Source organism: Sylvia atricapilla, chromosome 16 (assembly GCF_009819655.1).
Source record: "Sylvia atricapilla isolate bSylAtr1 chromosome 16, bSylAtr1.pri, whole genome shotgun sequence".
Taxonomy (NCBI): domain Eukaryota; kingdom Metazoa; phylum Chordata; class Aves; order Passeriformes; family Sylviidae; genus Sylvia; species Sylvia atricapilla.
In genome coordinates this window covers 3330755-3350931 of record NC_089155.1, presented here as the reverse complement: position 1 = coordinate 3350931, position 20177 = coordinate 3330755, and the positions used below count along the sequence as shown (strand labels likewise).

Below are 20177 nucleotides of genomic sequence, written 5' to 3'. Positions count from 1 at the left end.
TTGTGCCAGCCCTTCCATGCCAGGGCAGCTCTGCTCACCCCACAGCCCTGACCTCACTCTGCCCTTTTCCCTCACTCTGCCCATCCACTCCAGAATTTGTTTGATTTTTATTGGGCACTTAACGCCCCTGAGCTATGAATAACAGGTGTCAGCCCTACGCTTTATAACTATTTTTTCTATTGCTGCCTTGTTTTGGATTTTTTATTTCCTTTTCACTGTATGATTATTTATATTCCCCTTCTTTTCAGCTTTTACAGCTTCACTGCCTTACATTTTCCTACAACTCCCAAACCAAAGGTTGTCTCAACCCCTGGGCTAGAGCAAATTCTATTTTTTTTAATTCCTTTGACTATAAACAACCTTTACACAAAATCTAAAGTTTGTATTTTCAACATCTTGCTATAGACTTCCTACTCACTCCTGTAAGAAATTCAACAAGCCAGTTCTAGGAGTTTTTATTTTGACAATTTACTGCCTCTTAAAGGGATAAAATATGTACTTAGGCCCAGCTCAAACACAGATTTTGGATCTTTGATAGATTCCTCCTCCATAAATATTTCTCCTTAGTTTATTTAATGTATACAAACATCAACCTTAATTCCAGAGGATGATGCAATTCCTTCTCCTACTTTGGATAACACTCATTATTCTTTTATCACTTCTACATAAGAAATAATCCACTTTTTAGATCCACTGACTACCCAATCCAACTGGATTCTTAAGGCTTGTGCCAGGACATGAAACATAAACTGAGTTTACAACTCAGAAGGAACACAGAAGTACTTGTGTGTATTGCAGACAGGAGAAAATCTTCCTGAAGGTATTGAGATGAAACAATCCTGACCACTTCTTTTTCACTTTGCAGTTCACTGATCAAAGAGCAACTACAGAAGGCAGAATGACTCTGTGGAGGCAGCAAAGTTCTTCTACATTTCCCCTTTCCAGATGAGATTATTTCCTTTGTTGCAGAGAAATTATACAATATCGCCCGATTTTAACATTTCAGAAATCAGGATTCACATTTTAAAAATCCACATTATTCTTCTAATTGATCCAAAGTTATTTTGGTTTAAAATCCTGTAAAATGAAAATAAAGTTGCTCTGCATCTTCACATCTACTTGGAGAACTGTGTCTCCTGTCTGGAGGAGGGAGAGGGACCAAAGCTTTCTGATGGGCATTTCCAGAGCAAAGAGACTCCACAAACCATCTTCAGGTTCAGTAATGAATTTAAATCAATTTTTGGAGAGTCTTGTGCCTTGGTTTGTATTCTTAGTTATATGCTTTAAAAGCAATTTTTTTTAAAAAAAAAGCTCCAAAACTAAAGAAATGTAGTCTATGGCAAATGTAGCATTTAAATGGAAATAGAGTTGATTTTTTGAGGGGGAACAGGTCAGAGCTGACCAAAGGTGAGAAGCAGCCAGGTTCCTCCTGTCCCTCTGTGCAGCCTAGGAGCATTGCACTGCCCCTTCCAGAGATGAGAACAGCCCACGACTTTAGCAACCAGTTACAAGTAAACAAGCCTTTAAATATCAAACAGCAACCACAACTGCTTTAAAAGAAAAACTCCAACTCCAAAACCTGGGGATATTGCAAATGAGTGACTAACTCAGGATAACTGCTGTCTGTTTAACATTTGGAAGCTGTGCCACCTGCATCCCAGGCTGCTGTTATTTCCAGGGGAGACATCTCATTTAGGCAGGAAAGAAGAACTACTGGGGGAGAGCCACCACAGTTAACTCAACTGGGCCCAGGGGTTTTAAATGCCAGCAGCAACTGCTGGGGTGGAAAGGAGCAAATGCTGAATTCAGAGTTTAATGAGAGTCTTAAGTATTTTAAGGTTTCTGCCACCATTTAAGGTCCATGGGCAATGCACAAGGCTGTAACTCCACAAGCAGCAGGAGATCTCCATTTCACTCCTTCCTGCCCCACTTTACCCTCGGGAAGAAGAGCAGATGAACCAGGAGCAAACAAAGCAAACTTACACCAGAACGAGTTTGCAAAGCACTCCAGGATAACTGCAAAACCAAAAGGAAATGCTATAGAATGATATTACATTTACAACCCTAAGAGAGGCAGACCTTTAACACCTTGTTACTTTTGTTACTTCAAGGCATATCTGCTCTGCTCTTCTGCGTTGATTTTGCCCAGAAAAAAAGAAGTATTTTAGGAATAAAACCCAAAAACCACTGTCAACTTGTTTTTCCTAGAGAAGCAATCATCCTTGCAGTACTAAGTATTTATTTATGCATTTCTCAATAGATCTGGCTACAGGGGAATGATTTAAGCCTCACTGAAGCAGCAAACATTGTTTGTGATCTTCTTCACTAGGCTGTCCAACCCTTCCATGTTTATTCAGCTTCTGATACTTTCTGTTTATCTGCTGATAGTTTCTGGAGGCTCCCGTTGTGATTTGTTAAAGCCCTGGAACTGGGAATCTGCTGGCACCAGCAGAGGCTCTGCCTCCCTGGATCCACAGGCTGATGGATTTGGATCTGCCAATTCACTGGGGTCAAAATTGGCACCTTTTCTATGGGCAGGTGAAACCTGGAAATGCCCCAAGGAGCCCCAGCACATTTGGCTGAGAAGGCATTTCCCTGATTCCATCTACATTCAATACTCTTTTCTACAAAATTAAACAGAGTCAAGCAGTTCTCGTTAGAGAGATTGATTTAATGAGTTATCTGCACTCTGCCAGCAAGGATGGGCCAGAGTGCATGCAAGGGAGGCTGCAGGAGCCACTGCCCTGATCCCAGTCACCTAACACACAAAATCCCATTGATCTGCAACTCGCAAAACCTTACCTCGTCCCAACCTCTGGACTGGAAAGAGCTCTAATCTGCTTTTAGCAAAACATTTCAACAATAGCAAGAGATTGGTAAAATCTTCCTAAATTCTAATCGATAGTTTTTAATCTGTCTAAATTGCTACTGCAAATTAAGAGCAGAAGAGGAGAGTTAAAACTGTGGTTAAATAGTTGGCCGTAGAAGCCCTATCTCTGTTAACAGACAAATGTATTTGGGCACACCTGACAGCTCTGGACCTGTACTCAAGGTTTCTCCTGTTCTTCAGCAAGAGAGGATTTGCAGGAGCATCCCAGGGCTCCCCTTTGGTCTGGTTCCCTTTGCCCAGCAATAAAGGAATTGCTGGGAGTGTCCCCTCTCCTCTCATGCTGATGTCTAGAACTGGGAATCCCAGAGCCTCTGAACCCCAGGGCACTGGCAAAGCCTGTGTTGATGGTTCCTGCCTTCCCTCACACAGGTGGGATTCAAATGAAACTTTCCTGCTCTTTTCTCGTGCAGGTGGTTCCCTGATACTACTGAGCCATATCACTGGGAGTTTCCTGTAGTTATGAAATATCTGACATTTAAATGGAAGAGTGAGAAGTATAACTGTCAGGAGTATAAATATATTTTGCATCAAAGCTTAAATAGCTTTTAAAAGTCTTCTGAATGTGCTATCATGTCTGTTCTCAGAGTTCTCCAACTCTGAAGCTTTTCCTTTTTATTTTCTTTCTGGTAAAACCTAAGCCGGTTTCCCAGCCTTAAACTGATGTGGGGGAGATCCAGCTGTATTTATATTCATGTAACAGCAATGTTTCCTTAGATGCACATCATCCACAATCATGGATTTCAGGAAAAAACATCTGCTTCTTGACACTTGTGAGCAGCTCGTGCCTTGCCCCAGCACAGGTCACTGCACAGCAGCAAAGGAGTAAAGGGAGCAGGAGGGATCCCAGCAGGTGAGCATCCAACACCCACACCCACATCAGGGCAATCTGACTGTGGCCATTCCATGTGTGGGACACTGAGCTTTGACAAGGCAGCAATAAGAGGAAATGGGCAGCACCTACAACATGCCGTGGGACTCTTGTGAACAGATGTAAATCACTCTTTATGTTTCTGGAGCTGAAAACACGAGACACAGCCCCCACCAAGACTCACAGCACCCTGAAAAGGAGGATTGTTCCCAGCTACAATTCTCTCTGCTGGAACACGTTTTAACCTGAAGCACAGGCGTCACAGGGTGAATGGCTGCACTTGCTACAAGGCACAGGAGACAAATGTAGCTCCCTATGAGAGAAAAACAAATCCACCGCTAAAGAACTCCTCACAGTGTATTTATCCTAATCTCTCACCACAAAACTGTTTCCAGTGACTGGAGGCAGATTGGTAAGAGATACCAACTGTCAGGAAAAGGTGAAAGGCAATTAGTAAATCACTATCTCTTTTGTAATCACTGATGAAATTTCCATTTTTTTTTATCCCCTACTGCTCACTCGCCCAAACAAGCAAGACATCACCTTGAAAATGAATGCAATTAATTATATTAGCTGAAGCTTTTAAAGGAGAATGGCTTCTCATTTACATTGCTGGCAGAAATTCAATAAGATTACACTACTGTAAGGCTGATTGAACTGCTGCTGCAGTTAGACCAGTGTCCTGAAATAAAAATAATTCTAATGTTCATTATGAGATTTTTAGAGCTAAGTACTTTGAACTGTTAATATTCTCAAGTAAGTCTGCAGTGGAAAGGCTGGAAAAGGTATTTTACTGTGTGTTAACTGAAGCTGAAATAATTTCCTTCCCTTCTGCACCATCCTCCACTTACTTTCAACTAATCAAAAATTAGCAGAATTATCTTACATGCCTGAACTAATTAGTGAAGATGTTATCCAAACCTTCAGCTTTCACCTATGCACCTGAGCCCTTGCCCTCTCTTAGCACAGCAGCAGCTCTGTTGACATGAAAGAATTGCAGAAGTTCTTATTTGTGTGCAGGGATTTCTTGATTTCACCTGGGTGCTGCTGTAGCAGAGGGCAGCACAGCACTGCTGCACTGCCTCAATAATCCCAGCTAAGCACCACAAACCCAACAGAAATTGTTACACTGGCCTGGATTATGGAGTCTTTGCAGCAAACTTTCAATTAGAGACAATAAATGATTATGCATGTATTTGTAAATGCATAATCAGTTTGTGAAAGCATAATTGCTTTGTGAAAGCATTATTAGTTACAGGGATGTAAATAAGCAAGGGGAAAATGCAGGTTGGTGTTTGGATCACAGGCTGGAGGATGGGGTAATGAAAAAAACCCCTCATTTAATAGTAAATTTGGCACACATTTGACAGGCCCATCCCACTGCAGAAACACACCTGGACAGATCTGGACAAGGTTCTCAGCCTTGCTCCAAGCACCTGGCAGAGAGAGGAAGAGCTGCATCCCTCCACCCTAACAAGGGGACACCTGCACAGTCAACCAGTCTCCAGGAATAAATATCTGCAAAGCAATGGAAATGCTTCAGTTACTACCCAAAACCTGCTGTTAAACAGAATATGAAGTGGACTTTAATATTTATAGAATCCTGGAATGGTTTGGGTTGGAGGGAACCTTAAAGACCATCTCCTGCCATTCACTTTCCACTATCCCAGGTTGCTCCAAGCCCTGTCCAACCTGAAGTCATGGGTTTTATCACTTTCCTTAAGTTCAAGTAGAATTATGTGAATACACACATCAAAGACAAGGAACAGATTTTGTGCTTGTAGAAAATTTGCCACAACCCACTTAATTCTGGCCAGGCACTGTACATTCACAACCCCAGTTTATGTGGCTCAGGTTTTTTATCTAACCTTAGTTTAAAAAAGCTTTAAATATAACTATCATTGAGTGAGATAATGCTTATTGCTTTTGCTTTTGGAATAATGAAAAGGTGTTCAGGAAAAGCAGGTAGGAATATTAAGTCTGCTATCTCACAAGGTAAAAAATAAGAAATATAAAGGCAGTTACAGAGAGCTTTAGGCTGCCTAAAAAAACCCTACTGTTGGTCACATTCCTTTAATTAAAAGTAATAAGGAAAAATCATTGGGCTGACTGCAATTTGAGCAAAGAGTTAATTTCAGATAGAAATGTCAACATCTTTTTTTTTCCACAAGAATATGGAAACTGAGTGAAGCCTTTATGAAGGACTCAAGATTAAGTTTTAACCTTAATATGGAAGGTATAAACTCCCTATTTCACAAGAAGGATCTTGGTGATTCATCCACATCTTAAGTCTTTCTCAGACAAATGGAAAAAGAAATCAAAAGAGATAGCTGATAGAATAAGAAAGCCAAAATAATTGCCAGTTTACTGCTTGTGTTGAAAAGGCTCTCACAGAGCAGTGCCTGGATCCAAACGAGCATTTCTGAACAGTTCACACTTATCTCTGAGCCAAAACTGAGATTTTTAGCCAAATGTTTAGATCTCTTTGCTTGGAGAGATGGCTGAACGATCTAAGCACAACAAAGAACCTGCATTTGGTGTATCACGTTCAGCAACAGCCCAGTCTGGCTGTGAAGCTGTATGCTGGACCTGTGCTTGTTCATGACAATAAGTGATGAAAAAGTCAGTTATTTCATTTAAACCACATTTCTGAGGCAATTTTGTCATCTTTAAGATGACACAATGAAGAGAAATTTAAGCTTTTTGCCCTAACAGACTGCAAACCTGTAAAAATGAGCATGCTGACAAGAGAACCTCTGGAATGCAGGGAGTGAGACAGATGGAGTCACCAGCCTCAGACAGTCAGAACCTCCCAACCTGGGGAGCAGTTTTGGGGCTCTGTGTCAGTCTGTGCCACCTCACAGGGTATTTATTGGTTCTCAGCCCAGGTTATCCAGGCTGCAGTGAAGTCTCTCAAGTACAGGAACCCTGACTTCTCCTGGAACAGTCATGGGCTTCTGCTGTACCACTAAGAAATGCAGCACAAAGCCCTGAAACTTAACCCCTGGTTGGCTTTATCTTCCTGGCTAAAGGCAGGGCTGGCTCTGTCTAAGCCTGGGACAACACTGCATGGAAGAGAACCAGAGTCAGGGCGCACTGCTAATTACCTTGATGAGCTCATCAGCAATGATGGCTAAGATGATAACCACAACAAACCTCCAATTTTTTCCAAAGCATTTATGACTTTTCTATTGCGGTACATGTCTAAAACACACACCTGCCAACACTCTGCACCTTGAGACAACCCTACGGGTTTTACAGGAAGTCAGATCTCGTTCTCGGAATGATGCCTTAAGTTTGAGCTTTCCTGTGTTTCAGGTTCTGTGTTACCCAGGGGTGCAGCTCTGAGCTCACAGTCAGTGTCACTCAGCTCTGCACAGAGCAGGGACACAGAACAAATCCTTGTCCTGCTGCACACCAAGGACAACTTTCACCCCAACAGCACAAACAAGGGTGGGCTGAAGGGAGGAACAAGAAGGATGGGACCTCACAGCCTGGAGCTGGAATTGGACAATTAAATCCCAATATGCAAATAGACCAAAACTTATAAAACTTATAAAAAGCTGACCTCATGACCCATCAGCCATTTTGTGCCATTCTTAGTCCATCTTGGTTGCAGCCCTGGTCACGCTCTTGTGCTGCCTAAAGAATATCTTAAAGGCCTTTCAACAAATATCTTTATTCTCTAGCCCTGTCCAGTCTCTGTTTCAGGTCAGCCTTCCCAAGGCATCAGGAATGCCGAGCAGGGATAGAGGCAGAGGTGGAATGTATCAGGCTGTTGTAAAAGTGATAGACATGAAAACATTTCTAAACATGCTGGTAAAACTACCTCATCTAGAAACTACAGCCTTAAGAATGCAACAAATCCACCTCAGACACAGACCTGACTTTAAGAACCTTGTGGCCCTAAATCACAGTGGATTTGTTTTTTGAAGGAATTTGTCACTGTCTAGACAGCATGAACACAGAAGCTCTGATATGCTTCCTCACCTTGGGCTTAAAATGTTAAAATATTTGGGGAGGAAACATCTGCCTCTTCAAACACAGGATTAGAGACCATACTTTTCCCTCTCATACTAAATGAACAGCTTGAATAGATTATGCCTAAAGTTTCAGAAATAAATGAAAACAGCAGCAGTACTGTGAGGACATGGGCTTGGCCTGATTTTGAAATCACAGTCCACTCTGCCCAAACACTAAAACACCAGAGACAGGGAAAGCCTGATGTGTAACAGCTCCTTATTTTACAGTGAGATACGGCTCATTTGGAGCAGCAAACTAATTAATACAATCAGAGACGAAAGTTTCAGAACTCTCCCAACAGCACACATTAGCATATACTGCCCAGAGACTTGATAAAGTTCAAAGCTTATCTTGTAGCCTGCACACTCCTTGTTTGCTCAGAGCAGCAGCTGGCCAAGTGATCTCCCTTCTCCTCAAAGAGCAAAATTAAATTAGATTAGATTGTCTTCTCTCCCTTGTAGAATTAAGATCGTGCTATGAAAACAAGCAAATTAGCTTTTGAAATCCTGTTTCTCACTTAAAGGCTACAAGGCTGAGAAATGCTTTCTGTACCGACTCAGCTCAGCTGCAAGAGTGTGTCTGTGCTGTTTTCCTGGCAAGCTGAAGGAGAGCTCTACAGATGTCTCTCTCCCTGGGCTTGAGGCTGCGAGTGGCAGATCCTGAGGGAGGAAGCCAAAGAAGGGAACAAAGGAGGAAAGGAAATGGACACAAAGTCAGGAGAATCAAGACATGCAGAAGTAAGGGATTCGATTTCAGGATGGATTGGGTTGGAAGGGCCTCTAAAGCTCATCTCATTCCCCCCCTGCCATGGACAGGGACACCTTACACCAGACCAGGTTGCTCCAAGCCCTGTCCAACCTGGCCTTGGTGGTTTAATAAGAGCTGCAGTAGTGAGGCTTGAAAGCATCTTGGTTTGTTGCTATATAAAACCACTTCTGAGTAAAAGAGCATAACGTAGTTCCTTGAAAAATCAGGATTAGGAACATGAATGTTACATCAGAAGAAAGGCTTAGAGCAAAAGGAAACAGAAAGAAAAATGTAGAGACCAGGATTTTTTGGACTAGAATGCTGGACTGAAGAACAACCAATGTTTATGGCTGGGTGGTGGAGGTTTAGGTCAGATCAGTGATGCCAGATGCCAAATTCAAACCAAACAAATGCACAACAGCAAATGAAGTTCAAAGGGGGACATACAAATGAGATCCCAGATTGAAACCGTAGTTTCTTGAGCTCATTCACTGCACACCAAGCTGTGAGGTCAGTTGGCATAGCTGATAAACAAGCTGATAAAACGTCTCCCCATTAGGTCACTGTGCTGCAGCAATCAGACACACTCCAGAAGTCCATCCTAGGCAATCTGTTCTAGATGAACAGCTAATGAGAACTAAGCTAAAGCACTTTTCTCTAGTTATGATTCCTCCTTTGAATATTCCCATAACTGTACTGCTAAACAACTCAAACCTATAAAACTGAATCAGGGAAAGACATTCTTCCGCTGTGGACAGATGGAGTAGTAAAACTGGCCGTGAGAAAGCACAGCAATATCCAAGGCACATCTTCACTCAGTCACCCTAGACTGCAACAAATTTAGCAAGAAGTTAATTTAGCTTATAGTTTGTTTGTTTTTTAATACTTTGATTATCTCCTATTAGGCTGGAGTTGATGGAGAAGGTGATTTGGGGTTTATTGCTAAATTTTTCCACAGCTTGATCTTCACCACCAGAACCAGAGGAGGTTATAAGATGAAGATGGTATTGCAGGAAAAAAGAAATACAAAAGAAGTCTCATGTACGTGGCAAACAAGAGGGATGGAGGGAAAGGAAGGTTTCGGAGGGTTTATGTTTCCATGAATGGTGAGTTTATGGGGCAGACTGACTCATGAGGAGGCAGCAGGAACAGTTATCCCATGACAGCGCTCATCACCTGCTTAAAGCTTTACTAACTCGGCTGTTAAAGAAGAGTGCCACAGAATTAAAAAAATGGAAGCTCTGCATAAACTTTGAGGACATAAAACATTTGTTCTAAAGCATTTCAGATTAATCAGAAACAGCTCTGCTGTTTCATGGCTCTGAAGACAGCAGGCCACTCGCTGCCTCCAAGTTGGTGCTTGCCTTGTGCTGCCACATCTGCTGTGTGTGCCAGGGCTGGGTGGGGAGCTGGGACAAGACATCCTGACTGCCAGCATCCCAACAAGGCAATAGATGGCATTTCCAAAGGTCTAAGGGATGGGTTCAGATCTTCAGTGTGAAGGATGGTCTTGTTTTAGAAGAATGAGATGACTCAAGCAGGTTCTTAGACATCTGAGCTGTGATGAGGGTTTCTTATTGTGCTTCCCTTACTGCATCCTTCTGATCAACACTGACCTTTCCTTCATATTAGCACCTCATCCATGCACTGTAACTAAATCCAAAGTAGAAGACCAGAAGGAAAAGCTTTTTTCACCATTAGAAAGATAAACCCACCCAGCAAAGTGTCTTTGTTCTACCCATATGAGGTTTACCCAAAGAACTTGACACCTTTCTATGTTTACAGATATTTTACTAAGGAAAACCCAAGCATTTCTCAGGGTAAATGAGGGCCCAAATGGCTTGTGTTGAAGCCTGAAACATCTCAATTTCCTGTGAATTCCCTGTGACTTGGCTGGTGCCATTTTTACTGCAGCTGTTCGTTCAATTGAGAGCTCACATCATGAAACATGTCAGGGAGAAAAAAGAGCCAATGAGAATTCAGTGAATACAGCTTTTCATTTGAAAAGCTCCTCAAACACACACAATTGCTTTCTGTTGCTTAATTTTCAACATTGATAAACATAATTGCATTTATTTATCTAGTCAATACTGAAAACAAGCGATAATTTGTAATATAACAACTTTACATCTCAAAGGAATACAAGCACAACAGTTTCCAGTCTCTTCTAAAGGAGGTGAATGACAGAGAGGAGGTTGGATTGCCTATGCAGGAGAAGCTTACATTATTTTTTTTTTTTTCCCCATGAGGATATATTAATATTGTTGCTATCAACTTGCTTTTGTACATATATGAATGACTTTTGGAAAAGAGATTTAAAAGCCAGCATTTTTCATGTGCCAAATTACACGCACTAAATATCTGATACTGGCAATAGCAAATGCTAATATTTCCTAAGCATGAAAAATGAGCTCTCCTTCCTCCACAAATCTTCAATAGCAACAGTTCTCATTGGGACCAGTGATCAGAGGTAGTTATTATCATTCCATCAAACAATCTGTATCCTTCTAATTAAATAGTAAAGCATCTGAAAATCTGCTCGTTATGAGTCTCCATCCTGTTTATTTTGAAGTTGGCAGAAAGACTTATAGTTAGTTCACTATACACTGAATAGGGCTTGTGGTAAAGAAACTGCATTAGTTAAATAATTCTCAACACTGCAATCTTGGATATACTTCCACAGCTTTGTACTCAGGTGCTGGGAGTCTGTTAAGTGGTGTGATGGTTGGGGAAAGAAGTAAAAAACTAAAGAAAAAAGTAAGAAAGATGAAAGAAGAGAGTTCACTGAGCAAAAGAGACAAATGGGGGGAAAATGCATTAGCCAGACAGTGCACTGCAGCAGAGAGTTCCTCCAAGAGATTACACCCAGCTCCCACTGAATTGAAGGGATTTCAGTAGAATTCCACTGCATCTATGTTAAACAACTCCAAAAAGCTGAAAATTCACTCAGGGCTACCAAGGCTCCTAAGGGGCTGAGGAGCAACCTCAATGGCATTTCCTACCTTTCCTGTATTTTGCCCACCCTCTGTCTTGAATCCCTACTTAATGCCTCAGCTGCTTCCTTGGATCATGCTGAGGAGTAATTTTGCCTCTGATTTCAACATTTCCTTTTGTAAATCCTTATCTGTCAGTATTTGTTCATTCATGGCCTTCTCCTTCCCTCTCAAATCTGATCTGCCTTGACTTTGGCCACCTGCCCCGTGCAGGTTCTCAGGTCACTCTTCTTTTGGAACTTCTTTCCTGTTAAACCTGTCCATCTCTAGGCTGGTCACAAACCTTCCAGAAAAAAAAGGAAAAATAACCAAAGGCAGAGCAGGTTCACAGTTTGAGGGGAGGAAAAAAAAACCAAATCAGAATTCTGTCTACTCAGAAATTCACTCTTCAAATGTTGTTACAAATCTCAGCCCTCACTAGACCTGCAATATTCCCTAATCCTGCCAGTTCCTTCAAAAGCACTAGAATTTATCTCTTTCTTCTAAAACTTCTGGTCCTATTTACTCACTCCTTTGCCTCTTCCCTAATATCCACAAACCTCACATTTATCAATTTTAGTATTTTTGTGAGAAAGACATTCCCCATCCTTCATTCTACCTATGCACCTTGTTTACTCCTGCAACCACATCTATTTCAACAGAATTTATATTAAATTTCATCTGTGTGAAAGAAACCTCTCTCTCTTCTATTTCCCAGTGCCTAAAGATTTTGAAGCCGTTCATGAGAAATATTTTTCCACTGGTGTGGCTATAAAATTTCCTAACTTAGCCCTCAAACCAAAACCAGTTTTAACACGTGGGCATCTGGACAGCATGTCCTAGCAGAGCTCAAAAGAACACATTATAAAAAATGCAGGCTGTGTTTAGATGCTGAGAGGCATCAGTCCCTGCTAGAGCCAACAGGTGCTGAGAAGAATTAATGTTTCAGTGCTGGAACCATGCAGGAGCAAGGAGTACAAGAGCAGCTGGCTTGTCCCTCCTCCCGGGGTGAGGCTGAGTGATGTTGTGGCAGTGCTTTAGAGGTGCCACGATCTCAGTAATGGTGATAATGGAAAGGTTCTGACACTCACCAACAGCTCTGTTTGGGGAAGCTCTGGCAGGAAAGGGTCACAGAGAGACTGCCACCAGTTCAAACGGACCGTTTAACACATCAAGGTGCAGGAACTACGTGTGCTCCCAGCAGACAGCAATCCCTTCAGGGTTATTAAAACACTTCCTAGAAGCCATTCTGATCTTTGATATCATTTCTTTCTGCCCTGTGAGCTCACTGAAGGCTGCACATCCTTGCCAAACTTGATTTCAGTACCAAAACACCACCTTCTTCTAAGGGGAAGGATGGTTCTGCTGACCTCTGACAACAGCACATGAGGAGAAATTCTCACCTTTACCGTGGGAATGACAGAGAATTAAAAACTGGGATGTAACTTCCCCTCAGCAGAGGTCTTTCAGAGAGGTAAATATTCTTAATTAAATCAACTTTTGACATCACTGAATTAAAGCAAGTTCTTAGTTAGCTAAGCATGATATACCTCATTTATAGGTCTGCAATTTCCCCACAGACTTAGGCCAAACAGTCCCCCACTGTTTCTATTTAATCCAAACCCAGCGCACCCCATCCCAAAGGAAAGGTTTTACTGGGTGTTAGAACAGTGGAACACGAGACAGAGCAAATATCTGGTAAGAAGCACTCTTAAAACTAATGGCTTTAAACTGCTGTGTATGAAATCAGTTCAGCACGGAACTGCTCATGGTCTTCATGGCTGAATAAAAAAGATTTTGTACATATACAAGTGGGATTTAATTATTGACAACCCAGATCTAACACAAGATAGTAAAAACACATGAGTGACAACACGTTCCTCCAAGGGACACCTAAATCCTGGCGCTGGGCTGTGAGCAGCCACCACAGAATGAATTACAGGGTCTGGAGAGAGTAAAACAGAGCAATTGAAGGTTGTAAGCAGAAAAAAAAAATCCCTCTCTTATTACTTGCAAGGTTACATTCCTGCTAAAGCTGCATTCATAAATAGGTCAAAACTCCACTTTCCTGGAAACCTCAACACTGGCATGCACATGCACAAAATAAATCCAACACCTGCAATCATTCCCAAAAAACTCAGGTTAGCATCAAACAGGGATGGAATTCTGGAAATGGGGAAGAATTATTTACAACTACAAGAAAAAATCTCAAAACACCAACAGGAGGCTGCAAAATAAAAACACATTGAGGAAACTTTCCAGAGATCCCTTTCTCTTTAGACCTTAGCAGCTGAGAAATTTCTTGTAGTTCATTAACAAGCCACAGACTAATCTATTTACTTGTATAGAAGTGAAAGAGTGGGGAGAAGCATTTGATTCATTCTTAGTAATTTCCCCTGAATAAAATATTTTTGGAGAAAAAAATCTACAGGCAGCTGAGCCAAATGTTTTTTCTCCCTCTCAGACAAAACTGGATCATGATTCATCATATACACAGATGAATTTTAATTTATTCCTTTAACAAGTTTATTTTTGTATTTTCTTGTAAGCAAGAATTAATACACTCAGACACAGGGAAATGTTAATTTTACTGCCTCGCCTTTCAAGTTTACAAATGTTGAGTCTAACTCCTGCTGGCACCATTCTGGCCTGCAGGGAGAAGAGACAAATGCCTGACCTATGCACAGAGGGTCTCTGGCCTTTCTAGAGGTCAGCAGTAGCTTCACATCTCTCATCTCCTGAAGAGAATGAAAGGATCCTGCCCCTCCAGTGTGGGTTATCACCTTCCAGAAGGAAAGCTGTTTGATAATTATCCATTCCTGCTGTAACTCCACGGTGCCACTCACAAAAAGAGAAAGGTGACACAGGAAAGCATTTGGCCTATTAGGCTCCCATAAAACTTCCCTCAGTTTAGAGCAGCCCAAGTGGAATTTGGCCATCTGGAATTCCTGGATACAGCTCCATGTTCTCCTGCTAAATGCGTATTTCACAGAGCAACACTAATGATGATGACCCTTCTGTTCTTCCAGGGAGAAGCTCAGAGAATCCTACAGTTCCTGGAACAAAAGAACACGCTCATTTATGCGTGGGAAGAGTCCCCCCATCCCTTATCTCTGCTGCAAGAGGAGAAACAGAAATTTTGCTGTGGTTTCTCCCATGAATGCAGGGGAGGTGATGCACTGCACACCCTGAACAGCCCTCGAGCTGGGCTCACTGCTCCGTGACACAGGATGGAGGCTCTGAAAGGCCACACTCAGAACTCAGTCGTGCCTGAAAATATCATCTCAAAACACCCACCGTTTAGATGGAGGTTTAGATTGGTTCTCAGGAAAAATGTCTTCACTGAAATGATGGTCAGACATTGGGACAGGCTGCCCAGGGCAGCAGTAGAATCATCATCTCTGGAAACATTCAAAAATATGTCATGGAACACTTGGGACCATGCTTTAGTGGTGGCCTTGGCAGTGCTGGGTCACTGGTTGGACTTGATGATCTTAGGGGCTTTTTCCAACCTAAACAATTCCATGTGAGATAAAAACGCACCAATTTCTATCACAAAACCACCCTTCAATAATAACAGGGCCTGTTGCTCTTTGCAGAAAATGTTTTGTAGAACAAGGATGCAATGTGAGGCCATGTGCACTCGCTAGATAACCTACAAACGATGTCATTCTGAATATTATCATTTATTCCAAACACTCTGCTAATCGATGTATTCTTCACACCTACACTTCTGTTTCCTAGACAATATCCAATTGGAAAAGAGTTGAGCAAGAAACAGCAGTGTTATGGAGCATGCAGAGATCCAGCTCTGTGTTTATGGACATGTGAACTCCATTTCTTTTGGAAGAACTATTGTTTATTTCTGTGAAAGCAAAGTAGCACTTGCTTTAAGTGCAATAGAGGTGAAAGAAAGTGAGCAGTCAGGCAGATGGGGTCAGAAATCCAGCCTCTGTGTGCTGATTATTTATCTGCTAAGTTGGAACAGGAAAACTTCACAAACTAAACGTGAGATTAAAATCTAACAGCAAAGAATGCAGCTGCACAAATGCACAAGCCACGACGCCTTTGCCTTCAGATAGAATCACATTTAATACAATTAGAGTAATTACTTCAGTCTAGTCAGCCCTGGTTAGGTCCCCGTTGGAGTTAATTAGCAAATGATAGTAAAATACTTTGAACTTTAAATGTTAAATACTTTCATTATTAATATTATTCTTGCTACTGTTGCAAGAGCAGCCAGGTCCCAGCTCCTTGGAATACTTGGAAAGTGGTGACATGAAGAATAAGAGCAGAACTTTTGCTGGTTGATTTAAACTTTTTTTTGTTGTTGTTGCACTAACCAAGAATCTGCCTCAAAAAAAGGCAGAGAAGAGCTCAAGTCCCACTCTGGTAGGATCTCAGGCTGGGAGCTGGTCTTGTGTCTTCCAGCACTTCCATGCAGTGCTGAATCCTTGCTTGGTAGCACAACTTCAGACAAATACCCCCCAAAAAAGTTGAGACAATAATGACTGAAGGCACAGGGAAGATAACAACACAATTAAAAAAGGTTAAAGGACTGGGTCACATTTAGTCCTGCAGAATAAAGATTTGACTGCATACTACTATACAGGAGAGGTTATAAGAGAGCAACCACTGGTTATTCCCCCTATTCAAAAATGGAAAAAAATTATAAAGAGTTGAAGCCACAGATAGGAAAATGAAGGGTTTAGAACCTGCAATTCAAAGAGTGGAACAAGCAGCCCAAAACCTGCAGAATGCTCATCACTGAGGGTATTCAGGCTTAAGTAAACACCCATCTGTTAAAGAATATTTTGTTATAATCGCTCCTGCTATTGTGCAAGGAGGTGGAACCAAAGCTCCACTGAAGTCTGGGGCTGGGATACCTACGGTTCATGTGTTCCACGTTTTTGAAACAGTTATTCAGAACAACAAACATCTGGTTCTTAATCCCCCAATTAACACTGTTTCCAGCCCTAAGGAATTAATCACAGAATTCACGGGAAACAGTTTATTTGCTGGCAATGGAGTAAAACAAATTGCCTACAAACTTCTACATTGCTAATGGAGCAGTTTAATTGCCTTTTTTTTTTCTTTTTTGACATTTTAATTAAAAAAATAAAGACCAGAAAGGCATCCCTGGGCAGAGACCTTTGCAGCAGAGAATTATACAGCTCTGGGGACTCGGGCTCTCATTCATGGTACTGACCTCCTTTGAAGAGCACTCTGAGATCTAGCAGTGAAAAGGACTTTAAAAAGTGCTAGACAGCATCATTAGTATTCAGGAGGACACAGTTCTGTGGCTTGGTTGAATTCAAAGGGATCTGCTGGTACTTAGAAAAGCCAAAACGTTTTCCAGAGGAAAGGGCTGAGCAGCTGGGGGCTGGCCACGCTTCCAGCACTGCAGACTGACTCAGTGCCACTGAACCAACCTAATTCCTGCTCCCTTTTTGTTTTTTTACCATTTCCACAGTGCGGAATTTTAACCTATTTCCAGCTATAAAAGTAAGGCAGTATTTAAAATATGGTCCCAACAAAGAAAATCTGCATGACTGGTGCAGCCCCAGAGCCCTGCTGGCACTCCTGCCACCACTCTCCATGCTGTGTCGTGCCTCTGGATGCTTATTCCATGAACACCTCTTTGTTACCACTTCTTACACCCTGCAGCTCAGTGGATTTACACCCTGCTTCTCTCAGTTACTGTGGAGAAATTCAGTGGAATGGGAAGTCAATCATCAGATGTTCTAGCACTCCAGCTCTAAAGATGTCCCTGCTTGGAGGAGTGGAACATGCTGTTCTTCCTTTATCCACCCGCCTTTGCCACTACACGAATATTAAGTAAACAGCTTTTCTTCCCACCCAACAGCTTTTCAAAGAGTAACCAACACAAACATCACGATTGTAGCCAGCAACAGACTCAATAACAGCTCCAAAAATCTCCCTCAGGTTCCGGGAGTCTGATGGAACACTGCAATTTACTCCAAGGTTAGCATGACTTGGACAGCTCTTGAAAACATGGGGTTTGCTACACCTTCTGCACCCATTTGCTGTGGCTGATGATCTTCCATGTACTGATTTTGCCCTTTGTTCTCTGTGAACAGTCCTGTGACATCAATCACTCCCATCAGGACCTGACTCATTTCCCCCCATGCTCCTTAAAACCCTTTTACGTAATATTTATCAGCACATTCCCACGTGATGGCTGCTTTACCTTTACCTCTTAACTTCAACAGAGTTTTCTGCATTTTTTTGTTGGAGATCTAACCTTTATTAAATTTGCAGCTGCTGGAGTATCTCTAGATATTTTATTCATTATACCAGATCCCAATGAAAGGGGGAAATCACAAGTATTTGCAGAAATTACACTGTGATGTTCTGGAGCTGGAATGGGGTTTTTTTGTGTATATGGAGGGGATTGTTTGGGGTTGAGATTTTTTGAGGTTGGTTTGCTGCTCTGGGGTTTTTTAATCATGCCATTCCAGGCTGTTTCTTGTCTATTGTTGTTTAGATTGGATATAAGGAAGAATTTCTTAGTTGAAAGGGTTGTCAAGCACTGAACTGCTGCCCAGGGAAGTGGTTGAAGCACTTTTGAAACGAGATGAGGCACATGGGGTCATAAACCACAGAGATGTGGGAGCACGGTTTGGGGATGGGATAATGGCTGGAGTCCATAACCTCAGAGCTCTTTGCCAACTCTGTGATTCCTGCTGAGCTCTCCATGGTTCCAGCTCTCCATATTCCAGGGTGACAACACGCCTTCATACGGAGGCCAGGAAGGGTTTACTTTAACATTTAGAGTTAACAAAGCATTGAACTCATCCAGTGCCAGCCATATAAACCTTCCCATTTGTTCCAGATTCTCAGTTGCATCAAAACTCTGTAAATCCCTACTCCTTCCCTCTGGGATCAGCTAACTCAAAGATTTGCCACGTCTCTCTAGCTTGGTCTTTACCAAGGACACAAAATAAGGACATAACAATGAACCAAAAGCTGAGGAGCCCCAGAGATAAAATTGCCATCATACAAAACACAACAACATCCAGAATCATGAAACACACACTTACAGACAGGATCAAAGACCTGAAAATTCTACAATTAACTCCTTTGGGGATTCCACAGCCAAACCAAGTAGTACCAGGTGTGACACACTTTGAAGGCTCCTATTAACAATTTCCAATGATAAAATTATTTAAATCCCATAGAAATTAAACAGCTTTCAGTGCTGGAGGAAGCCAGGCTGGTGTCTCCTGTGCAGGTTTTTTACTGACAAGCACCCAGGGCTGAATTCTGGGCGGTCTGTCAGTGGCTGTGGCAGGGAGCTATTGCTGTCTCAGCTCCACACCGTGTCCTTTGCCAGACAGACAGCAATTACAAGTCTCTTATCCCAATAATTACAGGCCTAAGAATATGTTTTGAACAACATTATATTCTGTTCTTGCACGGAACTCATGGTCTCAGTGCAATGCACTAACCAGAATGAATATTTCTTTTTTTAGGAGTGAAATCAAAGTCTAAGTGGCTGATGAAGTATTTTTGCCACTGTCTGCCTGAAATAGACTCGTATTGCTATTTTAAGTGGCAACCAACATGGACAAAGTAGGATTTTTCATGAACTTTAAAGTGTTTTCTTAAATCAAGTTCTTTTTCAATGTAAACAAAGCATTCCACCGCACTTTAAGGCTAGAGAATTCATTCCCATATAAAGCATAATGGTAACTTCCAGTGGAGAACAAAATCTGGAAAATATCACCACCGTGAGCTCTGCTAAGACTATTCCAATTATCACATGGAAGCCCACACTATGCTCATCACATATCACTAAATTAGAAACTCAGGTAACTCTCTCTGCTGGAAATGTTTTTCTTGCATATGAAAATTCTACTGTCTCACATCCCAGCCTAATCAACCATTAGCTACCACAACTAATTCTCTAGGAATTTTCTCATCCTGATAAAAATTTGAATTTAAAACAATCAGTTGAGAGCTAAATGGTAACTGAAATGTTGAATATTTCCACACATTTCAAGGCTTTACTTCTTCTGGCCTGTCCAACATGAACCTGCCCAGATAGAAACATGCCAAAAGCTGGCCGAAACTTGGAGTTTTATATGCAAAACATTTCCTCTCTGCTAAATGAGAAATAAAATAAGAAATGTAAAACAATTCTGCAAGGATATCCAATGACAAATGTTGCAAAAAGAGATGTTCCATCTCACATCTATGAATTCTGTTGCCAGATCACTTTGAACACAAAATTAAGATTTAATGGCTGAATAAAATCCTGCTCTGCTGTTGTGTGCCCCCAGAGCCAGTACACACATAGATGGAATAACATCTGATTCTCTCCAAGAATTGCATCTCATCACTGTTGATGAGGCTCCTTACTCACCAGTTGGGACAGCAGGATCCATTGTTGGCTTTTCCCAGGTATTGATCTGCTCCCAGGTAAATCCATTGGTTCCCAAGGCGACGCTATAACCACAATTGCTGTAGTGCTCATCAAATGAACAACCACCTAAAACCAAGAAAAAAGAAAACATTTCTGGGTTAATTTTATCTCTCTCTTTGTGGTAGGCCATTTACTCAGATATTTTGTCCCAAGCTTACATAGGAAATAAAAATAAATAAAACTAATTTCCTGAACATTAGTTTTCATGCAGCTCCAAAGGTGATGTCC

The 20177-nt window shown here is 41.7% G+C and overlaps 1 protein-coding gene across 1 annotated transcript in view; it reads right to left on the bottom strand.

Annotated features, from left to right (window-relative positions):
- Nucleotides 1-20177, bottom strand: part of PTPRT (protein tyrosine phosphatase receptor type T) — a 452620-nt gene that overhangs the window by 312715 nt on the left and 119728 nt on the right. Inside the window, 1 exon segment of the mRNA XM_066331046.1 lies at nt 19890-20015. Coding sequence (XP_066187143.1) covers nt 19890-20015 — 126 coding nt within the window.